At 39.8% G+C, this 19,515-nt stretch overlaps 3 protein-coding genes and 1 long non-coding RNA gene across 4 annotated transcripts; all 4 read right to left on the bottom strand.

Annotated features, from left to right (window-relative positions):
* Window positions 1-1,693: 1,693 nt before the first annotated feature.
* On the bottom strand, window positions 1,694-3,060 carry LOC120288696 (callose synthase 3-like). The gene is made up of 3 exons (XM_039302785.1): window positions 2,440-3,060; window positions 2,194-2,244; window positions 1,694-1,816 (listed from the first exon to the last, which is right to left on the bottom strand). Exons 1-3 carry the CDS (start codon window positions 3,058-3,060, stop codon window positions 1,694-1,696), a joined length of 795 nt encoding a protein of 264 aa, XP_039158719.1.
* Window positions 2,912-7,359, bottom strand: LOC120288934 (callose synthase 3-like). The gene is made up of 10 exons (XM_039303225.1): window positions 7,315-7,359; window positions 7,107-7,232; window positions 6,083-6,471; window positions 5,860-6,004; window positions 4,979-5,098; window positions 4,777-4,895; window positions 4,604-4,687; window positions 3,635-3,747; window positions 3,328-3,557; window positions 2,912-3,233 (listed from the first exon to the last, which is right to left on the bottom strand). The coding sequence occupies exons 3-10, from the start codon at window positions 6,385-6,387 to the stop codon at window positions 3,060-3,062; spliced, it is 1,290 nt and encodes a 429-aa protein (XP_039159159.1). The 5' UTR covers window positions 6,388-6,471; window positions 7,107-7,232; window positions 7,315-7,359; the 3' UTR covers window positions 2,912-3,059.
* A 915-nt stretch (window positions 7,360-8,274) lies between these two features.
* On the bottom strand, window positions 8,275-9,373 carry LOC120288935. The gene is made up of 3 exons (XR_005546844.1): window positions 9,175-9,373; window positions 8,933-9,083; window positions 8,275-8,344 (listed from the first exon to the last, which is right to left on the bottom strand). It is a non-coding gene; the product is annotated as an uncharacterized LOC120288935 (long non-coding RNA).
* An 803-nt stretch (window positions 9,374-10,176) lies between these two features.
* Window positions 10,177-18,944, bottom strand: LOC104435454 (fibroin heavy chain-like). The gene is made up of 3 exons (XM_039302786.1): window positions 18,941-18,944; window positions 17,914-18,447; window positions 10,177-10,715 (listed from the first exon to the last, which is right to left on the bottom strand). Exons 1-3 carry the CDS (start codon window positions 18,942-18,944, stop codon window positions 10,177-10,179), a joined length of 1,077 nt encoding a protein of 358 aa, XP_039158720.1.
* Window positions 18,945-19,515: the final 571 nt, after the last annotated feature.

Below are 19,515 nucleotides of genomic sequence, written 5' to 3' on the forward strand. Positions count from 1 at the left end.
CGAACAGCAAGTTCGTTGGCCGTTTTCAGCCAGTCCAAGCATCCCTCGACCTCACCGTGAGTTCAAGCTCTGGCCGCCATCGCGCCGCCATCGTCGTGAGCCGATTTTCGTGCTAACCAGTAAGTTGCATTCTAATCCTTAATTAGTGGGCTAATGAAACTTAGAGGTGTGTTAGTTAGCTAATTAGTGGATTAATTAGGTTAATTAGGCTTAGGATGGCTTAGTTAGATTAAGTGTATAGTTAGTATTTAGTTAGTTTAGTTAGTTTAGTTAGGTGGATTAGTTAGGAATTAGTTAGTTTATTTAAATTAGTGTACTTAGATTAAATTAAATAGAATGGTTAGATTTAATTGTTAGTTAGATTATTTAGCTTAGTTAGTTTAGATTAATTCAATTAAATGCTTTAAATTTATTTATTTTGTAATTTATTTAATTTCCGGTAATTTATTTAATTATTAATTATTTTCCGAAAATTAGACCGAGATAGCCGATGACTAGAATTGCGTGTTGATTGCAATGGTGTGGTTAATTTCTATGATTAAATGTTAATTTGTGAAAATTGAGTGCTGATTAGAATTTTGAGTATTTAATTCCAAAATTTGTGAATTTCAATAATTATTCGAGAAAATCCCGGTGTCGGATTTTAACACCAAAATAGTTTTATATACTATATAAAAATAGTGGGATTTTAAATTGGAGGTTATGAATTTTCGGGGTCCAATCTAATCGTGTACCCACACACACACGACTATTTTCACTGGGTGCTTTCAATGTGAAGAAAATAGGCTAGGATCACTATTTTAATTGAGGCATTTAAGTGCAATGCATGGTATCTTGGGCCAAGATTGATTGTCGTGTGTTGGATAAGAGAAACCGTCTCGAGCTTTTAAGCCGAACGTTATTAAATCCCTTTTCGGGTTGCCCATGCATTAGGGTATCGGGTCGCTGTAGATTCCAAACCTATGCTCCTTCGGGAATGCTGTCCATGAGGGACGAAGCCGTGCTCAGTGGGGAAGAGACGATTCCTGGCTCCGCCAGTAGACAGCCGAACATGGGAGTCGGTTGTGCCTTGAGTGGCTTAATTAACAATTGGAATGCATGATTGTTTGAATTTAATGTGCCTAATTATGAGACAAAATTGTGTGGCATGATATGGGACGTGTCATAATAGTTTGGCCTTATAATCAGGACTTTTGTGATTAATTGAGTTGATGAGATGTTCCAATTGTTATATGCATTGATTATATGCATTGTAATATGAACTATGCTGACGTGCAGGAAGGAATGGAGGCAAGGTATGTTCTCTGTTCTGATTGTGTGATCGTGTGATTGTGTGGTTAGAACAATTCTAGGTGTATTTCCCTCCTAATCGGGGCTTAGAGCGTAAACTCGCTGAGATTTATATCTCACCCCGTTGTGGGCTCAATTTTCAAGGCCGTAGAGTGGAGGACCTGGAGCCGAACTAAGGGGACCTGAAGAGTAGGTCAGATAGGATAGCCTCTTTTTGAGAAGTAGTTTTTTTGGTTGTTGTCTTTTGTAAATGACTCAATGTGTTATAAAAGCACGTTTGTTTATGAATGTGTTATCCTGTTTTTTTATCCCGAGATGGTTACTGTCAGGGGGTTTGTTTTTGCTTCTGCATGTGCAATAAAATGAAAGAGTCGGTGACTCGTCTTGGGAAGTTGCATAAATTTTATCGACCATAGAGGGATGAGTACGCGCTCGAGGATCGGGGCATGACAGTCATGGCATGCGCTTTCTCAAAACTCTCAAACTGCACATCTATGGCCTCCAATAAAGCCTTAGCATTGCTATGCTGAGCAACCAAACCACTAATACTATGAGATATCTTAGCCCTTATAGATATAGCACAAACGCGGTTAGACCGCTCCCATTGGTTATAAAGGGTTATCTCAGTTGTAGTGCTCAAATCTGTAGAAACAGGTGGTTTGTCTTTCCTTATAACATAGTCAATGTCCATCCACCCCAATTGAAGAAGAACTGACTCCTTCCAAACTTTATAGTTCTCACCATTCAGTATGAGAACATCAAACTTAAATTCAGAGAAATTCACAGGTTGCAAAACTGCATATCAAATAATCATGCTTATGTCACATAATCATATATAACTAGTTGTACTAGCGCATTGATAAGAAATTTTGGAAGATTTTAGAACGGAACATGTATCCTCACCTTGATCACAAACAATATAAGGAAGATCACTAGCCATGATATGCCATAGACCTGCAATTATGCCAAAGAGAAAGATGAACACCTTGATACTGCCACTGTCATGGATCTCTGTTATTCTTGTTTATTTACCATTTGATATAGAAATAAATGAGATCAAAGGAATTATATTGTGGATATAAGAAGAAATAGTAAGCCAAAATATAAACAAAAGATATAGGATGAGTTAGGGACAAAGGAATTATATACCAGAAAACTTTTGTTATGCTTCACGATGTTCAAGTGATACACAAGACCATACTGATATATGAAAAACCGCAGTGCCAATATAGTCTCAGCTATGATACACCACATTCCAGAATGACACAGATGCTCATGTTCCTCTTCCCACCATGTTTCCCAACTTTTTTCTGGAGGTACAATTCCACCTTGGTTGCTAATCCATTTTTTCCATTCTCTCCAATCATCAACAATCTTTTGCCACTCGAAACCAGAAGGATTAAATAGGAAAGGGGCAAAAAGCCAACTCCCAACCATGAACCACATGTACACTGTGATCAAGATATTAGCAATGGCACCCGTATGAGATTCACCAAAGATTTGGTACACAAGCAGCAAAATCATTAATTCAAATCCTTTAACGAAGTGACTACGGGAGTACATTCTATAATTGTCTGCAAACTTGGCATAGAACACACCAAAACTGCGACTAGTACCCCTGTATTTTGCACCTCCGTGAAGTATAGTTCTTCCATAATAGTGCGTCTTTATTCCAAGAGAGAATGTGAAGAAAATGGAGGCAAGTTGCAATTGCATCATCACAAAATCACTGAGTGCATTTAGAAATCCCCTTTCCAAGCCTATTTCCATCAACATAGGCAGTACCATTGAAATCCAAATTGTACAAATGATTGCGAGGCAAGGGCCACCTGGAGAGGCCTATTGTCCCTAATCATTGGCTGAGTACTCAATTCCTTTTCAAACCCACTAAGAACTAAATAAAGACGGCCATAAAGGAAGATATATACCGTAAGCACACAAATCTGCCGGGAAAAAAAAATAATAATAAGACAACTGTTAGAATTAGGACATACATAAGAAGAAAAATACAACGATATGAAGAAAACGTCGACTTACCAGAGTATTGAAGTAAAAGCCGATGGTGGTGAAATAACATGACAGCATTCTGAAGAAATCAAAACGATGTCCAAGACGATATATATCTCTACTCAAAGTCTGTTCCCCATTTCCATTGGCTATTTTAGCCTCAAACATGGATATCTGGTTTAGACTCACATCCCTCCCTTTTCCAACTTGTATATACTCATGATGAGTTACATTGCCTTCACGAAGTGTAGAATTGAAGCCTGCAAGAGAGAAAATTTAAATACATGTAAAGCTAAAGCCAACAAGTTATAATAGACAAATCCAAAGACCCACGTACCAACAAATATGTCTTCACTCAAATTAATAACTTTGGAAGCCTTACTGACACCACCTCTAGTAAGATGAAACAGTCGATCAAAGACATCGGGATGACCATAATGGAAACGAACCCTTCATGACAAGTAACAAATGGAGCAAAGAAAATTCAACAGTTATTCATGATCATACGATAAGATACATAGAGCAATCATAAGGTTACAAGAATTGATGTACTTATAAAGTCAAAGTCTAGATGGATTTATATTTGAGCGCTACTTGAAACATCCAACAAGAGTTTGCTATATCATTTTACAAATCATGTACGTTCCTTGGCATCCTTATTTAGATACTTACAAATTATAAAAATAAAAAGTCGCCTCATTAAATGGGCAAGCGTTTGTCTCTTTTCCAAAACTCTATATAGGACTAATGAACTCATTGAACCTGGTTTGCTTTTGCATTCATCTCAATGAGAATGGGCTAAAAGTCTTAATTCTTAGACTCGCTAAACAATATCATTAACTGCTCATTGAATGTAAGCCGTTCGATGGAATTTCCAGTTTACTTAAACAGAACTCAAATTTCACCTTATGACCCATCTTTCATTGACTCGAATGGGAGTCCGATTTCTGTTTGTACAACAAGTGTGAATCAAATAATTAAAAGTCGCACAACTTTGGCGTCTTCGGGTTCATGTACATACATCCACACATTGTCAATGCCCTGCAGTTCTAATCTTTCCCTTCCCTATTCAAAATCCCCAACAGAACTATCAATGAAGCACAGAAATACCCACCCCCTCGGAAAATAAAAAGTAAAAACAACCAACCCCCATGACTTTTTGTTTGGCCTTGGCCTTTTACACTTTGCAGGACTCATCATGTACAAGGGGTACAACTCTTCCATTACAACAGCAATAACAGACTCCAAATTTATCGGGCACACTATACATTCAAATCTTTGAAAAGTTACAGATAGAATAACTTACTTCAAGGGGTTGGCCAATAGTCTTTGGCCGATAGTCACAAAACTAGCTTCCTGATTCGACATGAACCAAGCAAGAGATGAAACACTGCAGTGATTGTAAACAACATTCAGCATTGCATAATAGTATTTATCAACAACGGTCGAATAAGACATTGCAATTTCCGCAAAACTCACCTTCCAGTGAAAATGTGCTCCCGAAGTCCAAGAATTGTTGGAAACCTCACACCATCATGCTTTTCGCGAAATTCTTCTAGCAAATTCCTCATTTTTAGTGCTTCTTCCATGTAGTTATCCTAATAAAAAAGGAGGATATAAAGTGAACACAAACAATGGGAGCATTCCTCAATGTGTTTTTGAAGGATAAAATGTATTATACCTGGTTCATGTCAATTGTTTGCAAGCATTCTCCACGAGTAAATATAATGGCATGATTCTGATTTTCGGGTTTTCCTTCACCCAAAATAGCGGGTCCTGGAAGCTTTATCCTATATATAACCTAATCCAAACGTAACTGTCAAGTTATTTTTATTTTTTCTTTTTTGGCCAAAAATGTGAGCAACATAACGGATGGTCAATCATCCAGAAGCAACACTGACAAACTAATGATGTTTCTAGAAGCAAGCATAAGAAGTACACGATAGGAAGAATCCAACTACACTCACTCTTACAACTAGTGGAGGTCAAACCACAGAAATGGGAATGGATCCCTGGGCTAATTTCCTCCCCCTTACCATTTTTTCCCTAGCTGACTTCATTTTCATTTTTTTCTTCATTTCTTTGTTGTCGCTATTCATTTTCTTTTCTTTGTTTATTTTAGAGTCCTTTTTATTATATTTGAATTTTTTTTCCTTGTGAGCCCTTTCTTTTTTCTAAGGCCCCTTGCTCAATATGACAAGCACTTTCATCTCTCAATTAGGAAAAAAATGACATAAAAATTATACAAAATAAAAGATATGTTCAAGTTGTGAATCTATCTAGATCAAAATCATCTCACTTGAAACTTTATTTAGAAAGTTTAATACATTAATAGCTGAGTTTAAATTGGTCCTTCCCATTGCATTAAATCTAAAAGTTTCAGCTGTTTTCAATTTCTGTGAGACACTAATCAATCTCTAATAGGCATAAGCAATGCTACTTGGAAAGCATTGCAGACTACAAGTTTCTAAAAATAGCATGGAAACAAAATGGAAGCAGGATTAATCTCAAGATTGTGTCTGCAATTTTTCTTATTCCTGCTTAGTCGAAAGCAAGCTTCACCTGAACCAACTTTTCAACTGAATTAGAAGAGCCAATTGGATTCGGGAAAGTAGCCTTCATTAGAGTTGAATAGTAAGTCTGGTTGATCCCATCCTTGCTACGTTCTTCAACCTCATCAATATAAGCCACACGGAGTGATGGGTACCTGCAAAATGAGCACAAATCAAAATTGTTAAAATACAGCAACTAACAGATGATGATTTAGGCGAGAATGAACACATACTCTTTCATAAGCCTCTCAATATCCTGTGCACGGTGATCCCCAGATCTTTTGTGTATACCATATTGCTGACACGAGACCACATAAGTGAACTTCATGTCGACTTCTTCTTGACATTTGGCTCGATCTATGTATTGCTCTACAGCCTTATGGCCTCTCTCTAAAGCTGCATGTTGCAACATCGAGGACATCCAAACATCATAATAAGCATTAGCTATACGAGTGTAGACACTGTGGAGAAGACTGAAAAGCCAGCTAAATACTGCATAAGTCTCAAGCAACTCAAAAACTTCCATATAGCTAATCATGAAAAGAGCATGCACCTTTAATATCGGCCTTCTCAAGAAAAGCCTGAAGCTCCAAAGCTTTCCGATAATACATCATACCTCTTACTGTCATCAGTAGCATATTTAATCAATTGAATGACAAGAGAAACATGCGGAGAGGATATAACAAATGAACGAGTGAATCTTCCCTCTTCTTTTTTTTTTTTTGGTTTGGTTGCGAGGACTTGAACTCTCCATTTATAAAGGTTATGACCTTTCTAAATAGTTGTAAGTGTCAACAGAATGGTCTTACACAAAGACGTCCAGAAGAACCCTTAAAGCTGTTGGATTCTTTTTTTCTTTTTTCTTTTTCCTTCCTTATAAAAATAGGACTATTCTAACAATTTAAGCTCATAAACTTATAGTCAATTGGTCACAGGCTGGAGAGTCATCCTTCAGTTGGGTTCAAAAGAAGAAAAGAGGTGAAAAAAAAGACACTTATAGTCATTCTAGTTGATTGGTAGAAAATGCATAAAGCAGGTGATGCAACCTGTAATTCTTAAAGTTGAGTATGCGAAGTATAAATGTTCTGATACCACAAGACACATACAAACCACAAGTTTCGTGGCTTTTATTATTTCTTTCCAGGGACAATTAGGTCAATTTCCAATTTTTTTTATCAGGTTCCATTTTTTTTGGGGTGTGTGTGTGTCTGTGTGTGTGTGTTTGAGAGAGAGAGAGAGAGAGAGAGAGAGAGAGACCAGTTCTAGCTAAGGTCTGGCCTCTATATGATGCCCAAAGACAAAGCTGTTCTATCAGTTCAACAGATTTTTTGACTTGCTCTTCACTTTTACATTTCACCCGCTCAAGAAAATTGGTCCATTCATCTGTAAAAGTTAGTGACAGATATCAGAAAAAGAAGAAAACATGCCAAAAGAAAAATGCAAATAGGGTCAGCCCAGAACGAACCTGGAAAAATTTTCTGCAAGTAAAAGAGGATTGAAACACCATCTTGAAATAGCTAGTACGAGTACCTAGAGGGGGGGTGAATAGGTATACAAAAAATTTCTCGAAGCTTGCACGATATTTAAACAATTAGAGAATTTGCAACAGTTAAAAATTCAATCGCAAGACTGAGTAAGGAAAAGAGAGAATTGAACACTCGGTTTATAGTGGTTCGGCTTGATTCAAGCCTACGTCCACTCTTACGCACCGACAGCCGATTGGCTGGATTCCACTATGATCAAAGAGTTGTTACAGTGTTGATCTTCCTTGATTTCTAGGTGTAGATGATCTACCACACTCACTCAAGGCGTCACCAAGTATAAACACTCTCTGTATACAATTTCGCTCAGTCTCAACTAACAATCAAGGATATTCAGACTCTGGAATTTTTCTATCGATCACATGCTTAAGACAACTAGAACGTCTTCCTTTTATACTCCTTCATGCCATCATAGCCGTTGGCACTTACCAAAGGAATTCCTCCAATCTACCCGTTGGACGGAATCAATCAAGAAGATCATCCGAGCTATTTAAGGAATCGATGATAGCCCATCAATCTCGTTCGCCCATACAATCAGGATCTCGGTTTCCAAGAATAGAATAATCCAAGATTATTTCGTCGACCATCGGATCTTCAATCGATCTTAGATAAGAATTAAAGAATCCGAAATGATTATCCAACCAAAGAATCTATTCCGTAGGATAGGATCGAATCCTCAACCATAAACCTCGGCTTTGGATTTCCTTCAACACTTTGGATTAGAAAGACTGTCGTGAGAATAATTTTGAGTCTTGAGTCTTGAGTCTTGAGATTACAAAGTCTTGAGACTATAAAGTCTTGAGACTTTAACTATCGATATCCAGACTTAGACTGATAGAAATGTTTTGTCAGCTTCAAAATATTCTGGAAAGATTTCTCCAACACATCTTCGTTTTCCCTCTCAATTTTTGCAACGAGAAGAGGACATCCTCATTGTAGTAAGGAGTCAAAACGCTGACATTGATTATCGCATTAGAAACCATAAGAAAGCTACATGCACTTTAAGGGCTACATTGCAGGTGACTTTTTATCTAAATTCAACCATGTTTGTCTCTGACTGGTATTTGATCTTTGGATGAGTCATGTACTCACGAATAGCTTGTAGTCTCCTATAAATATGAAAGAAATTATACGGGATGTACCCCATCCCATCTGTACGTTGTGCGGATTTCTCCATATTATCCACGGGTTTTAGATTTTTCTTATCCAATTAAAAAAATTTATAATCTCAAAGCAAATAACCAAAAAAGAAGAAGAAGAGAAAAAAGAGTTCACTATTGGAAGCCTTCACAATTCAAGTAGGAAACATATGGAAAAAAATAAAATAATATTACCAAAACCCGAAAAATTCATCTAAGGAAACTAGGACTAAGAATATGTAGATGAAGAATTGTGGAGTGGGGCGGGGTCATTGGATATTCATATAGGAACAACAAATGCTAACTCCTACAGAAAGGTTAATCTCAAATTAGAACCACTTCAAATACAACGCTCTATTCACTGAAAACTCATAAAATTTGTAACTATGGAAAAAGGCCTTACGAAAAGGAAAGCATATTGCAAACTTTAGGAGCAGCTGGCATTTTCATAAACAAGAATTGGTGAAGAAGCAAATGCGCCTTCTGGCCTCCAAGTTGGAAGGTACATCCATGGCAGAATCCTTTGTGGTAAGCAACAAATGAAGCCGCTTAATCTGCAAATTGAATAAGTAATGATACAGGTTATAGCAAGCTAGGAAATCCACAAATACACACCATTTCCTGCAAAAACAAAACAAGCGGTACCTTCTTCCAATTTTCTTGTGCTGTTCTTTCGTCAATAGGAAAACTAATAGCCCCAGCAGATGCAAATAGGGGCCCTTTTCCTGCTCAAGTCGAGTAATTTCCTTTTGCCTGGACAACAAATAAATAAATTTGCGTTGTAAGGGTATCGCCGGATGAAATAAATTCAAGATTGCACCAAGATGCCAGACCCGTATATGATCTTTCATCATTATGTCTCGTGTGACTAATTCAAACATATCTTGGAAAAGATGAACGACTTTGTTGACACCTAAATTTTGGCGACCCATTTAGACATTTAAAAATTAGGGGTTAATTTTATCCCTGAAAAATAAAATCACATGGCATATAGTTTAGGAACATTTTTGTTTATTTTATTGGACCGACGGCGAGTGCAAAATTTTTCACATATTCCGTTCGATTCTTCACACATTTATGGATTTTCGAACAAAAAGGAAAATTTTGGATATAATATGTGAAAATACAAAAGGGGAATATTGCACAAGGTGGATATATTTCAATGATATATTTAGGGGTATCATGCGCGAACAAAAAAAAAGGAAAAATATATACCGTAGAGATACATTTTTTAGACCTATATAATACCTCGCGTGCAATTTGTTTGGAAAGGCCACACATATCAATCCACATGGCCATACAAACGGGGGCTTCTCTAAAAAAAAAAATTGAGAGAAAAAGGGAGAAGGAGAAGAAAATTTCTTCTGCAGAAAGTGCAAAAGGAAAAACTGCAAAAAAAAAAAAAGAAAAAGTCAGAACGTGAGAGAAAGAGTAGGAGAGAAAAGAGAAAGTAAAAACAGTAAAGGTTGATTTGACCTTTACTGTTCATCATCTTCCCAAATCCACTCCTCACCCGCGCGCTGCAACTCGCGGAGACCCGACGCCGGAGCTCCGACGAAGCCCGCCGCTCCTGACGATCGCCGAGCGCCACCCACCACTGCACCACCGCCGCTCCTGACCTCGCACCGCGCCCCGACGACCGCGCTCTCACCTTCGCCGACGCCGCGCCGCTGCAACACCCCTGCTCTGCCCGCGACGCCGCCCATTGATCTCCAAGCTCCGCCGCGCCTCCGCCAGACGCCGTCGCTGCCCCGCCTGACGCCAAGTGTCGCCCAGCCCGCGCATCTGCTCGGAGCCCGACGCCCCGCGTCTCTGCAACCCGCGACCAGCGCCGAGCACGGCCCAGCCAACGCCTGCAACTCCGGATCCGCTGCCCGACGTCGCCGGAGCCAGCACCGTCGCTGCTCGCCTCAGCCCAACGCACCCCAGCCGGAGCCGCGCCACGGCGACACCAGCCACCTCCGCGACCCGAGCGCCCCAACTCCACCTCAGCCCGTGCCGATCTGCTCGACGCCGCTGGTCGCCGCGCCAAGCACCTGCAACGTCGGCACCATCCCTGCTGCTGCACCACCAGAGCCCGACGCCTCCGCCTTGCCTCGCGCGACCCGCAAGCCCCTCGCCGCCGACGTGCCGCTCCCGGTGCCTCGCCGGACCTCCGGTCAGCCATCCTTGGCTGGACCCCACGGCTGCCAAGCCCAAAAAAAACAAGAGAAAACACATTAGGTAGTTTTCTTTAGTTTATTTTATTTAATTTATTTTACTTTTATCTTGTTTTTTTAGTATAATTAGTCTTTAGTATATGATTGGAAATTCAACATATTACCGGATTCGTGACCGCGCCATGATTTTTTATTTCATCTATAAGGCCTTAGATGAAATAATTAATTAAATGCGAATAAAATTGATATTTTGATCTTTAAGGCTTAAGATCAATTTATTGATTTTATTAGCGAAATATTGTCTCTTGATCCGAACGATGTGCGATATTTCGATGATTTTGAATGAATTGTCTCGTCTTAATTGCCTAGTTTATCTCGAGATATGTTTGAATTAGAATATTGCATGTCTTAGGGTTTACATGTTTAGAATAGGAATTTTATTTAAAAAATAAAAAAAAAAAATCAATTTAGGGTTAGCTTCATTTAGATGCATGTCATTTAGGATTGTTATTAGACCCATTTAATTAGAAATTGCATGACATTAGAATTAGGTCATTTTGTTAATATTGCATTGCATATTGCATGATTCTTATTAATTAAGTGAAAAATAAAAAAGAAATTGCGTGGTAATTAGAAATCATATCTAGGGTTGTTGATGTGGTTTTTAACTTAACATTGCGTATGCTTTCGTTGTTTTGAGGTAAGTTTTTGCAATTTATTTATTGTTTATCTCGGGTGTTAAATTAGTGGATTGCGCACTCGCATGATCACCTCACATGTTAGGAAAATAGATTTAAAATCAATTTAAGCCGCCCGCAAAAACATTTTTTGAAAATAAAATAATGGTACCGAAAGGGCAAGTTAGAGAAATCCCATTACTTTACTTGGGTTTCTAGTGATTAAAAAAATCAATTGCATGCTAAAGTCAAGTCCCCGTACCCATTAGTCTCGCGGTTCGTAGGAGTAAAGTGAAACTCCCATTACTTTACTTGGGTTTCTAATCGACCCACCAAAAAATAGATTAGTGGCGACTCCGATTAAAAATCAATTGCATGCTAAAAACATGAACCTAAGTCGCGACTGGTATGGGCTTGGGAGAGCCCGAGTTAAGTTTAGGCTTAACAATCCATTAGCCAAACCCTAGGTGGTTCAAACCCGAAAAAATTGGTCGCGACAGCTTGGCGACTCCACTGGGGACTTGTGTTAAAACGCTTAGTGGACTTAGGCCAATTTTCTTCTTTTTGAAAAATGTTTTTGTTTGGCAGCAAGGATTCCAGGTATGTCCCTAACATTTAGGTGTTAAATGTTTTTGCAGATTGGGAGGTATAAGGGGAGTAGTGATTGCTAACATTTGTCTTGCAGTGTTGGAGTTGGGGATGAATGTTTTAAATTCAAGTTATTGAAGTGATGGTTGATCTAAATTGTTGTGCATGCTTTGCATTTTTCACTACACTTTTGCACACACAACCCGCCGCTGGACCTGGGCCGCACTAGGACACTTAGGATGGTATTGAGTTGGATACGACTTCGACTACGAGGCCGCATAGTAGAGGTTGCTCAACTCAATTCCAAAAGCTTTTTCTTGGTGTCAAAAATGTTTACCTCTGCTCGTGGGGCTGCGTTGCATTGGGGTATCATTTTTTACTAAGCCGAAGTTAGGAGGACTTGACATAGAATGCGAGGCTGCAACTAGTCATCCCACCCTGCTAACTTCACTTTGCTAAGCTTGTCTAGAGTAGAAATCGAACCTCACATCTCATGCGCATGTTTATGTGATTGCCATTGATTCTCCTTGGTGAAGTAAGTGTTCTTTCCCTATAGCATGCAATTTATTTTCTTGGGTCGGTCCATGACAATCTAGGTCAATCATTGATTTGATTCATTTGTCAATTAGAAATGAAATGAGAAATTGCTAGGGAATGATGCATTTAAAAAAAAAAACATTGGAGAATTTGTTTTTACATCATGTCTAGAAAATTTGGTTTTACTAGGATATCCATTTTTAGGAAATTCCCTTCTTGCATAGACTTTTCATGAATAAATGAAAAAACAAATGAAAAAAATAGAAAAATCGATTAGATCATTGTCATGGATTGACTCTCCATTTACACCTCATGCTTACATGTTCCCGTTTATTCCTTTAGGTAATTATGGGGCACTCCCGCTCACCCATCCGTACACGGTTGAAAGCTAAAATGGCAGATCGAAACGATGTACCGGACCGTATCATTGACAATATGAACAAGCGAATTGCACACCACCAAAGTCAAGTCGATGAATTGTCTGCTACCGTGACTTTTCTCATCAAACAAAAGGGCTGCGATGACATAGGTACTCTATCTTCAATGAGAAACTGCGACTCGAAGAAGAAAGTCAAAAAAACTTTTGAATCGTCTCATTTTCCCGAGGTAGTTGAATTTGATGCCACCATGAAGAGACTAGTGACTTATCTCTAACCTGGAGGGTTCGCATCACAAGATCAAGGAGGGTGAAGAACTCAAGCACACATGATTCATGATCCTAAGTAGTTTGCTTTCCTTATTTAGGGGCATGTTCAATTGCACCTTCCCCGTGTGGGAATTCTTATTGCTTTTTAAGGATTGATAAAAATTTCTTCTGTTTTGCTTTAGTGCTTAAATATCACATTTTTCATTCAAATAAATGTAATTTGATTGACGAATATCAATAAAATTACAAGTTTTGTTTTGAGGACATGATGGGGTATGCCAAACCAGCCCGATGACGATATCCAACAATGAAAAGAAAATATCATCCAAGGAGAAATTCTGAGGACTGGGCTTCTTCATGCTTCCTCATCCAAAAAAGAATAAATAAAAAAATCATTTTTCAAACCATTTCCAAAAACATGCCTTAGATTAGCCCTATTTAATTTTCTGACTCATTTACTTCATGTTTTCAGAGCATTACTTTCTTGACCCGATAAGAAAGCATCTGAAAAAGGCACATTAGGCCAAACAAAGTCTATTCCATTTCCATGCTTGACGGAATTTTCATTCTCGCCCATTAAATGAGGGGCAAGTTAAAAGAGGATCATCCATCTTTGGTGAAAGAGGTACATCTCGTCTTTGAACATAAATAATTTTGGGAGATGATGCTTTGTTCTTTTCCTTGTAGATGACGAATTGGGGGCACTACAGATTCTAGTAGTGACATGACCGAGACAAAATCTCGATCCGAGCCAAAATGGTTGTGCAATTTGAATTTACTTTGAGTTGCATAGTATCCTATTCATGCACGTTCTCTTGTGCAGGGGCAAAAGCAAGAATGGAGCATTCATCAAATTAAAAAGCGGATTTTCAATCCCGGACATCCATTGCCGAGACAATCCCTTCATGGGACAATTCCTTGAATGAATGCTTAAAACCATGTTTTGAGTGCAATAAATTGTTTGTTTTGAAGTCACAAACACTTTTCATGCTTAAAGTTGCTGGACTCTTTTGAAAAGAAAATTTTCATATTGATTTAGCTCGCCAATTTCATGTGGAGATTTGTCAAGATAGACAATTTAATGGAGTGACATCAATGCTTAAGAATGCCGAATGAGACGTGTCAAGTATGATGAAAGGCAAGCCTTATCCTATACACAGTCCCCTACTTATACACTTGTGAGATGAGTGTAAAAAGTTCCATATCCGCAAGGTAAAGAGTTCTCTCGCAAAGGTACGATGACCGAAGTGATGAGAGGCATTATTTCTCTATCTCAAACACAACAGGTGATCCATTGCTTAACTTCTTTGAGCCCCATACACTTGTGGAGATTTTTTTCAAATTATCCCTGTCAAGAACCACCCCACACTAGGGCAAATTGGAGGTAAGACGATACCATAAGGTGAAGAAAATGGATTGAAATTTTCTTGCTCTCACTTGCATCAATCTTCTAGTCATGCTATTACATTGAATTCATATGGTAATTTAAGTGCCTTAGGATGACAAAGAGTATTTCTTTCTCTATCTTACACACTTATATCCTTTGCATAGCCCATTTGAGCCTATGAATTCATTTCACATTAAACCCAATTGGTGATCATCCCCACACCGGGGCAAGGCAAAAAGGCAGATGAAGACTCTTGAAACGTTCGAGTGTCATTCAAAGTGCAATTGCTTGACGCATGCATTGTACGCAAGAATTGAATTCAAAATAGAACTAAGGGGCATGAAAAAGCAGGGTGCCTGGTAAAAGCAAGGCCGATGCCCATGAAAAAAATGTAAAAAATGAATAAGAACTAGGGGCATGAAAAAGCGGTGTGCCTGGTAAAAGCAAGGCCAATGCCCATAGATGAAAAAGAGAGTCAAGATAAGGTGACCACTGTCAATTGCAAGAATTGAATCCCGATGGAGCAATACTCAAAGAACTCAAAAGTTGAGTTTTTACAATCAATGGGGCATTTCATGAAGACAATCCCAATATTGAAAAAAGAAAACCGTGGCAATGCCAAGATGATCACCAACTCTCACCATTCACACACATTTTGAGCCTAATGATCCTTTCATTTCTCAACCCATGAACCCAGCCTACGTTACGTCCCTCACAAAGTCTCTTCAGATTATGGCACTTAAATTAACGTAGGAGTTCATATGTTTATAAGCATCGCTCGAAGAAGTGCGAGCAATATTATTTCTTTTTCATTTTGCAGGGTTCTTGACTTGTAAACCCGGAGATGATTACAAAATTGTTCTTTCAATTGCCTTGACTCAAAGAGTCCCTTTGCTAAGCCATTGACCAAGCCCATATTATGGTCCCTATTAAAGACCTCTCAGATTGGTAAGATCGTACCACTTGCGAGAATACTTGGATCCTTGTCAATATGATGATGAGATTGAGTGATTCTCACAAAATAGCTATTCTAAACGAGAGTGAGTGAAAGTCCTTTTTAACTAAAAGTCTCTCATTTAGCATTTTTAAGAAATCCATGTCGTTGTCTTGAATGATAATTCTCTCTAGTGGAAATTTGGGTGATGCAAAGGTCATTATGCATGAACCCCGATTGAGTTGATGAAAACCTCACTAAATTTTGAAATGTGCATTTTAGAGTAGCTCAAATTGTCTATCTCTTTGATAAATGCATATCAGTTTTTGCTTTAAATCATGTCTAACAAGTAATTCAAGTTCCTTTCAGAATGTTTCATGATATTAGGAGATGAGAAACCTCCACCATGAGGTGAAAGACCTCCACAGGGATATCCAAATTCCAAAAGACATATCCCCAAGAATCGAGATATCATCGAGTAAGTATATCTCTACCATACTCTAAAATACTTGTCATTGTGCAGGTATTCTCTCTCAAGTACATCGACACTTGACTTGGTCAAGCTGTCCAGTTATATCGACCTGGCGTGCTTTTGTAGCCCAGAGTCCATTTTATCGAACCGGCATGCTTCCATAGCCCGGATTTCTCTTATCAACCTGGCGTGCTTTCGTAGCCTGAGTCCATTTTATCGAACCGGCGTGCTTCCGTAACCCGGATTTCTTTATTGACATGGCGTGCTTTCATAGCCCAGAGTCTCTTTTTATTGACCCGGCGTGCTTTTGTAGCCCGGTGTTCATTTTATCAACCTGGCGTGCTTTTGTAGCCCAGAGTCCTTTTCACCGACACTCAATGGAGTTGTCCCCCCAAAGATTTTTCCTCCAGATTCAATCTGATTAAGGCGACCGAAGAATGGTTCGGGTCCTGGTCGGATGATTTCGTAGCAAGGCAAGGCGACCGAAGAATGGTTCGGGTCCTAGCCAAGCAAAACCTCGCCTAGGCGACCGTAGAATGGTACGGGTCCTAGACAACATTTATTGCTCTAACAAAGCGACCGTAGAATGGTACGGGTCTTGGAAAAGCAATTTCCTCATTCATGCGACCGTAGAATGGTACGGGTCCTGGAAAAATAATTTTCTTCGTTGAGGCGACCGTAGAATGGTTCGGGTCCTTGACAACACCTATTCTTTATTCAGGCGACCGTAGAATGGTACGGGTCCTGGAAAATGAATCCTCGTTTAGGCGACCGTAGAATGGTACGGGTCCTAGACAAAACCTTTCTGTCATACTGGGCGACCGTAGAATGGTACGGGTCCTAGGAAAGCAGTTCCTTACAAAACCTTTCTGCCGTATTGGGCGACCGTAGAATGGTACGGGTCCTGAGAAAGCAACTCCTTTCTGCCATACTAGGCGACCGTAGAATGGTACGGGTCCTAGGAAAGCAGCATCTTCACAAAGTCATGTTACTATTCTAGGCGACCGTAGAATGGTACGAGTCCTGGACGGGTAACATTCACTACCTCGAATTACTTTATCCTCCTTGAAGGTAAGTTATTCCAAGTAGGTTCCTTTATCATTTGCATTAGCATTTCCGTGCATCATATGAATTGCATTTAAAAAAAAAAAAATCACTCAGTGAATGAGCGCATGGTCAAAATTTAGGTCTCAATTTGTATTTGAAAGCAACCTCTACGAGCTCACCTTCAAAGAGGGGCAATTGTGACACCTAAATTTTGGCGACCCATTTAGACATTTAAAAATTATGGGTTAATTTTATCCCTGAAAAATAAAATCACATGGCATATAGTTTAGGAACATTTTTGTTTATTTTATTGGACCGACGGCGAGTGCAAAATTTTTCACATATTCCGTTCGATTCTTCACACATTTATGGATTTTCGAACAAAAAGGAAAATTTTGGATATAATATGTGAAAAATACAAAAGGGAATATTGCACAAGGTGGATATATTTCAATGATATATTTAGGGGTATCATGCGCGAACAAAAAAGGAAAAAATATATGCCGTAGAGATACATTTTTTAGACCTATATAATACCTCGCGTGCAATTTGTTTGGAGAGGCCACACATATCAATCCACATGGCCATACAAACGGGGGCTTCTCTAAAAAAAATTGAGAGAAAAAAGGGAGAAGGAGAAGAAAATTTCTTCTGCAGAAAGTGCAAAAGGAAAAACTGCAAAAAAAACAAAAGAAAAAGTCAGAACGTGAGAGAAAGAGTAGGAGAGAAAAGAGAAAAGTAAAAACAGTAAAGGTTGATTTGACCTTTACTGTTCATCATCTTCCCAAATCCACTCCTCACCCGCGCGCTGCAACTCGCGGAGACCCGACGCCGGAGCTCCGACGAAGCCCGCCGCTCCTGACGATCGCCGAGCGCCACCCACCACTGCACCACCGCCGCTCCTGACCTCGCACCGCGCCCCGACGACCGCGCTCACCTTCGCCGACGCCGCGCCGCTGCAACACCCCTGCTCTGCCCGCGACGCCGCCCATTGATCTCCAAGCTCCGTCGCGCCTCCGCCAGACGCCGTCGCTGCCCGCCTGACGCCAAGTGTCGCCCAGCCCGCGCATCTGCTCGGAGCCCGACGCCCCGCGTCTCTGCAACCCGCGACCAGCGCCGAGCACGGCCCAGCCAACGCCTGCAACTCCGGATCCGCTGCCCGACGTCGCCGGAGCCAGCACCGTCGCTGCTCGCCTCAGCCCAACGCACCCCAGCCGGAGCCGCGCCACGGCGACACCAGCCACCTCCGCGACCCGAGCGCCCCAACTCCACCTCAGCCCGTGCCGATCTGCTCGACGCCGCTGGTCGCCGCGCCAAGCACCTGCAACGTCGGCACCATCCCTGCTGCTGCACCACCAGAGCCCGACGCCTCCGCCTTGCCTCGCGCGACCCGCAAGCCCCTCGCCGCCGACGTGCCGCTCCCGGTGCCTCGCCGGACCTCCGGTCAGCCATCCTTGGCTGGACCCCACGGCTGCCAAGCCCAATAAAAAAAAAACAAGAGAAAACACATTAGGTAGTTTTCTTTAGTTTATTTTATTTAATTTATTTTACTTTTATCTTGTTTTTTTAGTATAATTAGTCTTTAGTATATGATTGGAAATTCAACATATTACCGGATTCGTGACCGCGCCATGATTTTTTATTTCATCTATAAGGCCTTAGATGAAATAATTAATTAAGCGGGAATAAAATTGATATTTTGATCTTTAAGGCTTAAGATCAATTTATTGATTTTATTAGCGAAATATTGTCTCTTGATCCGAACGATGTGCGATATTTCGATGATTTTGAATGAATTGTCTCGTCTTAATTGCCTAGTTTATCTCGAGATATGTTTGAATTAGAATATTGCATGTCTTAGGGTTTACATGTTTAGAATAGGAATTTTATTTAAAAAATAAAAAAAAAATCAATTTAGGGTTAGCTTCATTTAGATGCATGTCATTTAGGGATTGTTATTAGACCCATTTAATTAGAAATTGCATGACATTAGAATTAGGTCATTTTGTTAATATTGCATTGCATATTGCATGATTCTTATTAATTAAGTGAAAAATAAAAAAAAAAATTGCGTGGTAATTAGAAATCATATCTAGGGTTGTTGATGTGGTTTTTAACTTAACATTGCGATGCTTTCGTTGTTTTGAGGTAAGTTTTTGCAATTTATTTATTGTTTATCCGGGTGTTAAATTAGTGGATTGCGCACTCGCATGATCACCTCACATGTTAGGAAAATAGATTTAAAATCAATTTAAGCTGCCCGCAAAACATTTTTTGAAAATAAAATAATGGTACCGAAAGGGCATTAGAGAAATCTAGTGGCGTCCCCGCACTAGTCTCTGATTCGTAGGAGTAAAGTGAAACTCCCATTACTTTACTTGGGTTTCTAATCGACCCACCAAAAATAGATTAGTGGCGACTCCGATTAAAAAATCAATTGCATGCTAAAAACATGAACCTAAGTCGCGAATTGGTATGGGCTTGGGAGAGCCCGAGTTAAGTTTAGGCTTAACAATCCATTAGCCAAACCCTAGGTGGT

This window comes from Eucalyptus grandis, chromosome 10 (assembly GCF_016545825.1).
Source record: "Eucalyptus grandis isolate ANBG69807.140 chromosome 10, ASM1654582v1, whole genome shotgun sequence".
Lineage (NCBI taxonomy): Eukaryota > Viridiplantae > Streptophyta > Magnoliopsida > Myrtales > Myrtaceae > Eucalyptus > Eucalyptus grandis.